The following is a 10,324-nucleotide window of genomic DNA, read 5'->3' on the forward strand; positions in this document are numbered from 1 at the left end:
TTACCAGAAGGGACTGGGTGCCACTCCTCATTCCACAGACACACTCCGCTATTATTGTCTTCATGGAGCCTGTGCTCCAGTAATTGGCTCCACGACTATCCTATATGACACCTAGCTCCTTTCCAGAACCGGCTGCCGACTGGTTCTGCTTAACTTCTCTATCGTGAATGCCCATGGTGTCCTTTCAGTGACATGGGCAGTGATTGGCCTCCTCTTTACACACTGGATTAGTAATAGAATCCTACGTGCATGTCGTCGATAGACCTTTATACATTTCCATAGCCGCTTTCTTAATAAGCTTATCGGTTGCAAAGTTTTAGGAGTTTTCCATTTCCACCAAACACATTTTTTTAAAATAAAAGCTACTTTCCTGATTGCACGACGAATGTAATGAATGGATGGCCACGTGAATGCTTTCTGCTTTATGCATCCTGGTTTGAGCTCAAATAACAGTGCTTAGTTTCTCTTTGCTTGTCACTTTCCTGCTGTATGTCCCTTAATTACTTACTGCTGGAAAAAACAAAGCAATTTAACAGACAAAAAAATCTGCTGTGCGGTTGCTGTAAACCGACATGAGTTAGCAAGGAATTTAGGATTGTCGACAATGCACTCTGTGAGCAGAAACAAATACATCTGAAGTTTTTTATAAACATGTATGCAGTGTTTATGTGACAAATGTCCCCGTTGTGGCCTGAAGCCACTTTGGTCTTTAGCGATTAAACACACCCCGAATTTAACATGAACCTAATGCAGGGTGTGTCAATGTAAAAAATGTTGAAAGTGAGTTTTTATGATACCCTTAATCCCCTTTCTTGCTGTTTTCATTCATATGGGTTTGTCACTAAACTTTCAACTACTGTTGCTTTAATGCAAACGTTGCTGCAGCTGATGGCAAGAGCTGACTTTCCACAGCCTCTGGTAACCAGTAGAACTCGGCAGCCATACTTGGGCAATGCTCTTCTGATTTTTGTAACGTTCAACATTTTGTCTCAAAATCTCTCTAGCAAACCTTATTTTATAGCTCTGTTTTTGTTCTCCTCAATTTTGTGAAGGGATTACGAGGCTCTTCCCCTGGGCACATTGAGCTGGGTGTTGTTGTAAGCGTGCTTGGGCGTGCTCTTTTTAACTATTGAATTTTCCAATGCCAGACTCCATTATCCTGAAAAGCAGCTCCTATTTTTAGCTTGGGCTATTAGGTGTAGTTTTGGACACCTGGAAGCCAAAACTATTGCATTAGAGTACAGATAGGGAGGAATGGCATATGAGGAGGGACAGGCAGTCTGTAGGTGTGGCTTGGTTATGAGCCCCCCACCCATGGCCATGCTAATCCCTATGGCCATTCCCACCCATTCCTGACTCTGTCCGCCCAAAACATGCCCTCCTGGCATCTCTTTTAGCTTTGCTTTTCTCAAGCCCTCCCATCAGGCTTTGTATTCAAAGTGCCTGCCAGTGTTTGTTCAAAGCAGTCTTCTGAGAGTTAATGACTTAATTAGAGTTGTATACACACTACTCGTGTAATAAAAATGTCTTACCACGCCTTCAGCCATTCGATTTATAAGAACTCTGTGTGTCTTTCACTGAAGTCCTGTTTCAAACAAGCATTAGCTAAGCCAACATTTGTAGCTTGTGCATAAGTTTTAGGCTTTGGCCAGGCACTGCTATTAGATGCCCAGGTACTCGCACAATTTTGCACCCACCACCAACAACGGGAAGTTAAAACCCCTAAGGATGTGCCTTGCAAGTGTCTTTCGAATGCCTGCACAAAATCCCAAATTGCTGGCATTGCCAATGCTTCTTTAATCTCACCAACGTCAAAGATGGTTCCGCACATGAAAGATCACAAAGATTGATGACATTTTAGACAACTTTATAACAACTGTATTTGGTCTCCTGCACATGCACAGATATTTTACTGTTGGTGACAGTGGGTTTTCTGTTTTAGTGGAAGTCAATTAGTATATTCAAGCACACAGTGCTGTGCTAAAATCACCCACTGCCATCAGTCCCCAAATTGCAGAAAGACAAATGGGAGCCCCCCCACCTGTGTGACAAGTCTGCGCCTAAAAGCCGTTCAAGTATATATATATATATATATATATATATATATATATATATATATATATATATATATATATATAGCACGTAATGAAGACACAAGTAATACATCTGTTTTCTATATCTATAATGGCTTTATCAGGGGTTCAGCAGAGGCCCAGTTAAAGAAGGGATAATAATGCAAGGAGCTTCAAAAGGCAGTAGTGGAGGAAATGGAGAGAGAGTTGAAAAGGGTGAGAGAAGTGTGAGGAACATAAACTGATGGAAGCTCTAGTGGTGAGTGCAGTCTGTTAGAGAAAGAGTAGCAACAGGCCATGTATGTAAGATCATTTTCTGTATCCAGAACCGATAGAGACTCTACAAAGTGAAGATAATGAAACACTGCAAGACATAGGATTGAGAAAACACTGCAGAGAGGCAGTAGGAAAGTTAGCAAAGTGCAGACCCAGGACATCTATTAACATTATATGGTGCGTAAATGTTAGTTTATACGAGCTGCCAATTTGATCGTATAGATGTGCAGGTAATTTATGTTATATTATATTTGTTGGTATTGGGGTGGGATACGACACTACAAAAAAGAATTGTCTGTGTATTTGAGTAGAAATCATTAGGAATGATTGTAGCCATGGTACACGAAAGAGAGAGAGAGAGAGAGAGAGAGAGAGAGAGAGAGAGAGAGAGAGAGAGAGAGAGAGAGAGATTGCTGATTGCATACCTGTTGCCTTCAACATCGCAAACAAACTGAGCTATATGGCTCATGTCTATGGCATTGGCTTCGTTCTTCCGCCATTTCTCTAGCTCCCGGAAAGAGCTGTCAGTTCCAGTTCCAACAATGATTTCTGTGAAATATTCACAGGCTGGAAAGTTGTAATGGATGAAGGGGTGCAACGACATTTGAATCAGGGTGTTTCCTTTCACGCAACCTGGTTAGAAAAAAAAGACATTTTATGGGAATATGTTAAAAGCCTAAAGTATAAAGTATATTTTTTGTATTGCAACAAACATGACCAAATGAACATTTATGGTCCTTTCATATTCAATTTTACTTCCTGTATCCACCAACAAATTGCACATCACTTCACATCATAAAAGCAGACTATTATACAGTGAAATTCAACTTTAAAGGGGCACATTTCACACGGAGAAGATGACATGATGTAATATAATATAAATAAATATTAATACAAATTGTTAAAGTCCCTTTTCGTAGCATATCTTTTTTATTATGTGTGTAATAAATATATAAATAGGGATTCATTACATACCAGAGTTTAATGAACAATTGATTATATTGAAGATTGCCTCAAATGTATTACCATAACATTGTAAAAAATAATATTGTTGCCTATAATTAAACTACTTGTAAATCCAAAACCTAAACTAAAAAAATACATGTAGTAAATAAAACCTTTGATAAATACAGTAGAACACAGCACTCAAGCCAATCTTAAGATACATTTCGGAAAGTTGTTAATTCCCTGGGAGCTGCACCTCTTAAGGCCTAAAAATTCCCATGTTGGAAGCGAAACCCTCAGTTGCTCCACAATCTTGAGCATCTTACAGGGGTGTCTCCCTCATAAGCACATTGGTTGATGTCAGTTCCCTTTGACCCCAATGGGCACGCTTACCACCGTTTCATAGAACAGCTACAGAAGGCATTTAAGGGCATTTAAGGTAAAGCTTAACAGCTATTTAATATATATACTTTAATATAAAGTGGAAACATCCTTGAAGCAATATCAGTGCAGGCTGGGGTGAGAGAGTCCTAAAATATAGCAGCCCCATTTGATGAGGTTATTTTCAACCACGTTAGAGGCCCTCTGCATGACAAAGGATATGCCGGATCTCGGGTGACTTACTCGCATCTCTTAGTCTCGAAAAACATTGATTCTGTAAATGTCTAGGGCCGATTGCAGGCATTTAAAGTAGGTTGAGTCAATTTGAGCTCAATATATAAGGACTCCTAAAAAGTCAGTTTACATAGAAAAGTGTGGGCAGTATGCCTTTAAAAAAAATCGTCTCACTCTATCAACAGCAGGACCCCCTTTTGTGCCACTGAAAGATATTCTCCCCCATTCCAATGGCAGATCAATATAATGCATATTCCGTAAAGTCAAGTCAGACTGATATAAAGGTGTGGACCAATGGTTTGTTATTTAGGATAGATAATATTGTCACGTGTGTCTTTTAAAATAAAGATCATATAAGCGGAGGAAGCAGCATTCCCTGTTCACTGGACCCCACCAGGGCTGGGGCAAGGTATGTTGCCACCCTAGGCAAAGTGTCAGATTGGTGCCCCACTCTGGGTCATAACCCTTCTGAACCAAGCGTCCCCATTTTGTTACTGATTGCTGTCTCCCATTACCTCCACCTAACACATGGCTCATGTCTTCTGCTGTGGATGGATCCCATTGCATGTTCCTTACCCTCATGTCCACTCACAGTGTTAGGTTTCAGAAGCCAAATTTCAGCCTCTGTGTTGTCCAAAGAATAAAAGGTCCCCATCTTTTAATCCCAACATTATGTAGTAAAATATTCCAGAGAAAACAAAATCCCAATACAAAACGTGTTTCGATGGCACTTTTATGTGGTCTTGCAGTTAAATGTGTGCACTTGGAACATGGCGACCTAGGTGAAATCCTTGTAGCGTAACACCCAGCAGCGTAGTGTCCTACCTCTGAAAAAAGTGTGTCCTCCCACAAGTATCCTCTGCTTGTGCCCTGCCCTGAAAAGCAACACCCAGCCACAATGAGGTAAAACAACCTCTCCTGGATTGCAACCTCTTATCACATCCTGGGAAAATATAAATGTCTCACTTGCCATCTCATCGTTCCCGCCCACCACATGTTTGGCTTTGGACAGTGCTCTGTTTTATAAATTTGACTTAAAAAGTACACAAACCATAGTAAGGTATTGACAACAATATATGCAACCGTATAGAAACATGTTAGACAGTGTACAATTGTGGCATTATTCTCCCCTATTTTGAATAGGAGACTACAAATACCAGAATGCAATTCAGCAGAAGGAAAAAAATAGCTTTTGAGTTTTGAAAATGTACTTTCAAGACTTACAGTAATGTGTGAAAAGTTTATTGGTTTGTGTTTCAATGTTTGACAAATACAGGCTTTATACATGGTGTGATGAAAATATTACATTCTGTCAACAAATAAACGCTTTTGGTGTGTTAAGTATGTACATCTGAAAAGAATGTAGTTATTTTAAAACTGCTTTGTATGCTACATTTTAAGTGGGCTGGAGCAGGGCATAGCTGGTGGTTGTGTGTGCTTTTAGAATAAAAATTACCCTTTGCATTTCTTAACATGGAAACGTTAATTAAGTCTTGTCCAAAACAATGGTCTCTTAAATGGTCCATCATGTAAAGTATAAATCATTCACACTTTAAAAGCTCTGTTAGACGAAAGAAAGTGATAATCAGCAATTGAGTGTGCTGCTGGGGGAGGAGGGGTATATTTGTCTTAAGAGCATCACAGGGGCTTGGGAGGTGACACCATAGCCTCACTCGGACAAACCGGAAAGCGTGAATCGTCCAAGGGAGCATCACAACCCCACTTTAAAATAATGTTGTGACTTAGTAGGGGCAGGCACCAGTGTCTGCGCCCTGCTCTTGATAGCGATGCCGTCAGGAGTCAGGCCAGCTCTCTGTAGGTCCATGTGAGGCTGACTTGACTTCAAGTCAGGGTTAAATAAACCCAGAGTGCTTGAAGATCCCCGAACACCTGCCCGGCCGGGAAAAGTTTTTTACTCAGGAAGTTGGTAAGAAAGAGAGATCCCTTTAAAAAGCCTCTCCTCTGCACGAGGCCTATCACAGTCCCTATCAATCCCCTGGCCATAACAGAATCCACAGAGGAGTGCATGCCACACGCCTTCTAGCCCTGCTGGGACACACACCCTCTGTTTATCAAGACGGGGCTCTTCATTTCACTTGCGGCCACGGAAGCAGCGACAAGAACCCGCTTGCTGTGTCATGCTCATGATCGAGGACTTTTTTTAATGATTATATGGGGAAAATACCACCATGGGGCAGTGATATTGTACCTACCCATACAATCTTCCTCAGAGAGCATTTCATAAAATGTATACAATGTGTGAAGTTCAAATTTCCTGTACATTGTAGACAACACATGATATCAAATACCTGTAACCCGTCCCATTTCCTGAAAATCTCACAACATTCTCAATCCCAGCACTGCACCCTTTTCCAATTTTGAAGGCATTTCACAGTACTCTGTGAACAGCATACATTTCAGAGTATCACATGCCCTTCAATCCTCCTGTCATAATACACAATGCTCCAGCTAGTGTGCTGCAGGGCAGGCCATCATCGATGGTCCAGTCACCAGAAGACCATCCACTCCTCCAGAGGTCAGAGAAGAAAGGGCATGCACACGAGCGAGCCTCAGTCACAAGGGCAGTTGGCAGATGAAGTGCTATTGCGCAGGTGCCAACTGAGGTCCTGTGCAAGGCACAGTGAGCCACACCTACACCTGAGTCCCGAGTTTAACCCGAACCTAACCGTGCAAGCTCAGCAGGTCCTGCTGTGCTGCCTGCTGCTGTAGACAGGGCAGCTGAGGGTGCCGCCTTCCTCATGAGAGAAAATACATTTTAATAAATATTATTCAAAAAATCATGCATTTGCCGCTCCAGCATTTTCACATTATGGGCAAGTGCCTAACCCTGCCTCGTGGTAGCACCATCCCAAACCCCACACCTTGCCCATTGTCCTCTCTTCTCAAAGCAGATTGACTAGTTGTTGACTAATTTATTTTAGGGATGGTCAATTCTCTATAATTGAATATGCCCCCTGTATGCAGTATTTGGAAAAGCTCACATTTATTGACTTTATAAATATTACCATAGATTGAATTTGTGCCAGAATCCCACAATCCACAAAATCTACTCTGTGTAGAGGGTCACTGGACATACGTGCCAATGGAGGCATTACTATGCATTAGGTTCACTGTCCATGAGTGCCCTGAAGGCTTTCCTATGCTCTAGGGTCAATGCCTATAAGTGCCACTGGAGGTGCTCCTATGCTCCAGGGTCATTGCCCATGAATGCCCCTCAAGGTGTTTCTATCCTCTAGGTTCACTGCCCATGACGGCCCCTAAAGGCATTCCTAAACTCAGGGTCCTTGCCCATGAGTATCCTGGAGGTGTTCCTGCCTTCTATGGACACTGCCCTTGATTGCCCCTGGAGGCGTACCTATGTTTTAGGGTCATTTCTCATGAGTGCCCCTGGAGGCATTCCTATCCTCTACGGTCACTGCCTATAGGTGTCTCTGGAAGTGTTCCATTGTTCCTGGGTCTTTGCCCCTCAATGCCCCATGAGGTGTTTCTATCGTATAGGGTCACTGCCCATGAGTGCCCATGGAGGCCTTCCTAAGCTCCAGGGTCATTGCTCATGAGTGCCCCGGGAGGTGTTCCTATCCTCTAAAGTCACTGCACATGAGTGCCCCGAGATTAATTCCTAATCTCCAGGGTCATTGCAATTCATTGCTCCTGGATATGCTCCTGCCCTCTAGGGTCACTGCCCATGAGTGCCCCTGGAGGTGTTCCTATGCTCAGGGTCATTGCCCACGAGTGCCCATGCAGGTGTTCCTGCCATTTAGGGTTACTGCCCTTGATTGCCTCTGGCGGCATTCCTATCCTCCAGGGTCACTGCCTGAGTGTCTCTGGGGGTGTTCCTATGCTCTTATTTTTTTTCCTTGGTCCACATTATTCTAAAAACCTCCCAGCTGCAGGTTTCCTACAGTGATATACCTATAGTAGAATTTGAATCTGGATATCTTCTCGATTCATAGAGTAGGTGTGAACCTCTGTTTCAGTCATTGGCATTGGCTCATATTCGTTAATCGTGCTCTGAACCTTTGTGTGTCTTTACACTCTAGTGCATTTGAGTATATCAAGTCTATACAACCACAAACCAAGTAACAATTGACCCTTGAAATAAACAACCTCTTTTGTTTGAAATTAGTTGGTTGCACTTTAACAAGAGCCCCTGTAATTGAACCAAATTACTTCAATAAACATGCTGATGCTATTAAAGCACAAATCACCAATGAGGTATCCCAGCAAAAACAGCTTTTGGACTACACTGATAAACCTAGGACAGTCTCTAACAGGAATAAAACATAATGGATAAGGCCTCTCATAAGCCAACACAAAGTACGAAGCACACACAAGTATTCAGAAGCTTTAGGCTGTTTGAAATAGTCTGCTGCTTGGCTCTGCGTAGAGGTGGAAGAGTGGAATCGGAGAGTGAGTACCTCCTAAAGCCAGTGGATTTTGGGCCTGGTGGCAGAATGGGGAGTAACCTCAAGGTACTCTCACACTGTCTGGCCTGCTTAGCAGGAAATAGTCACACTATGTTCACCAAAACCTCTCACACAGCGTGGTGTATGTTAGGGACCCCCACATACCTAAGCACCACACAGGCCATAGGGCCACCACCTAAACATTCCCCATATAACCACAAGTGCCTTTCATGCTTGCGGCAGCCACAAGGATGCATGTCAATCTGCAGTGGTCAGGAACCACCCACACTCACCAAAAAGCGCTGTGTCCCCGATCTAGCACAGGTATAAGAAACAACCCACGACTACCACAGACCCACCCACACAGACCTGAGACGGTTACCAGACATTTGGTCGAAAAAAATTGGTCGACCAGACAAATGGTCGAACCAATTTGGTCGAAAACCAAATGGTCGAATTTTTTTGATTTTTTATTTTGACCTTTTTTTTTTTTTTTTTTTTTGGCGGGGGTCCCCCCCCCAAACCCCTTTTTTTCTAAAAACCCTTTTTTGTAAAAAGGAAAACCCGAAAAATAAATATATAATTAAAAAAAAAAATTCTACCATTTGGTTTTCGACCAAATTGCGTCGACCAAATGTCATTCGACCAGTTTTAGGTCGACCAAATGTCTGGACACCGCCTGGGTTACCAGACATTTGGTCTGAGACATGTGAATGCAGGAGGGAGAAATGGAAATTCCAGAGAATTGAAGAATACACTGTGGGGCAAACCAGACCCACTGAGAATGTAGTACAGCCTGATGACCGGAGAGAACCCAGAACGGCCAACATAGTAGATATAACTACGGTGGAAACTGTGAGCCCCAAGTGACCTACAAATATTCATATTTTTGCCAACTCTTCTAGGAGCTGCACATTGATTTTTGAACCCTAACCTTTCCCTTATTCAAAAGTTCACTCAAGACTAATGCACATTTAAGTGAATGCTTACAAGGAATAACACCCAACTAGAACTTCCCTGTAACCTGGCCTGTGATCAGGGCATTCCACAGCAATGGCATCAGCATGGGCATTGGGCTGACATCATTCATCATTAGCATAGATATGAGATTGTAATGACAACATCATTTTCAGGACTGTTAAAATAAATATTAAGCAAACTTTAACACCTTTTTCCCCTTTCTCTTTTCTTCAAGCCACCAGATTGCACTGGCAGGGTTGTCCACACACTGGCACAGGTTTTCCATGCACTTTACCAAGAAAGGTCTGCTGGTCACATGTGATCATGAGGTCCTCTCCATCTAGGATGGAGCTCGCTATCACTGCTGTGGGTGGGAGGCACTGGGTTTGTTAAACCAGACCTAGAAATGGCAGCATAAATGAATCAAGAGAAATGTCAATCATACGTACCCGAAGAGAAGACTTTATTCAAAGCAGAAAATATCTGTTCTATCGTATCATCACCGAATGGAGATCCTTTCCTAAGGTATGTTTGCCACAGAGCTGTTCCAGTAAGGCATTTGTCGTGGAATTCTTGTAGGCTCAGGCCAGAGGTCTTGTGCTCTAGTAAGTTCTTATCCATCTTGAGAACTATAATGATTACACTTGCCTGGCAGATATATATACCTACATTTGAAATACCATCTTAAAGATGTCTGTTTATGCGTGTTTCTTCATCTTCATTCCAAAATCCTTTGAACAGTCTGTGTCAATGTTTGTCTACTGTCCCTGGTAGCTTTTTTATTTATTGCTGTTTGTATTTCTTTTGATTCCCAAGTACATATTTGTCACTGCCTTGTCAATGATGACACTAAGCCAAAAATAACACTCTTAATATTTGTTTAGTTTTTAACATGAGTTCGATGTCACTGGAGAGAGACACAGGATGAGGCTGAAACTCGAAAGGCCTTAGACAAACCAGAGATGTATTCTATTGTCTCAGGTAAATTGATGTATCTCAATCTTTTAAGTGGGTACAAAACAACACTCA

General features: G+C 42.3%; 1 protein-coding gene across 1 annotated transcript in view; it reads right to left on the reverse strand.

The window, feature by feature from the left end:
- LOC138487685 (nicotinamide N-methyltransferase-like) overlaps positions 1 to 9,922 on the reverse strand; it is a 46,600-nt gene extending 36,678 nt beyond the window's left edge. The window contains exons 1-2 of the mRNA XM_069614211.1: positions 9,745 to 9,922; positions 2,774 to 2,981 (exon numbers count right to left, since the gene is read on the reverse strand). Coding sequence (XP_069470312.1) covers positions 2,774 to 2,981; positions 9,745 to 9,916 — 380 coding nt within the window. The 5' untranslated portion in view covers positions 9,917 to 9,922. The remainder of the gene's footprint in view (positions 1 to 2,773; positions 2,982 to 9,744) is intronic.
- Positions 9,923 to 10,324: the final 402 nt, after the last annotated feature.

Source organism: Ambystoma mexicanum, chromosome 9 (genome assembly GCF_040938575.1).
Source record: "Ambystoma mexicanum isolate Mex_15411 chromosome 9, UKY_AmexF1_1, whole genome shotgun sequence".
Classification (NCBI taxonomy): domain Eukaryota; kingdom Metazoa; phylum Chordata; class Amphibia; order Caudata; family Ambystomatidae; genus Ambystoma; species Ambystoma mexicanum.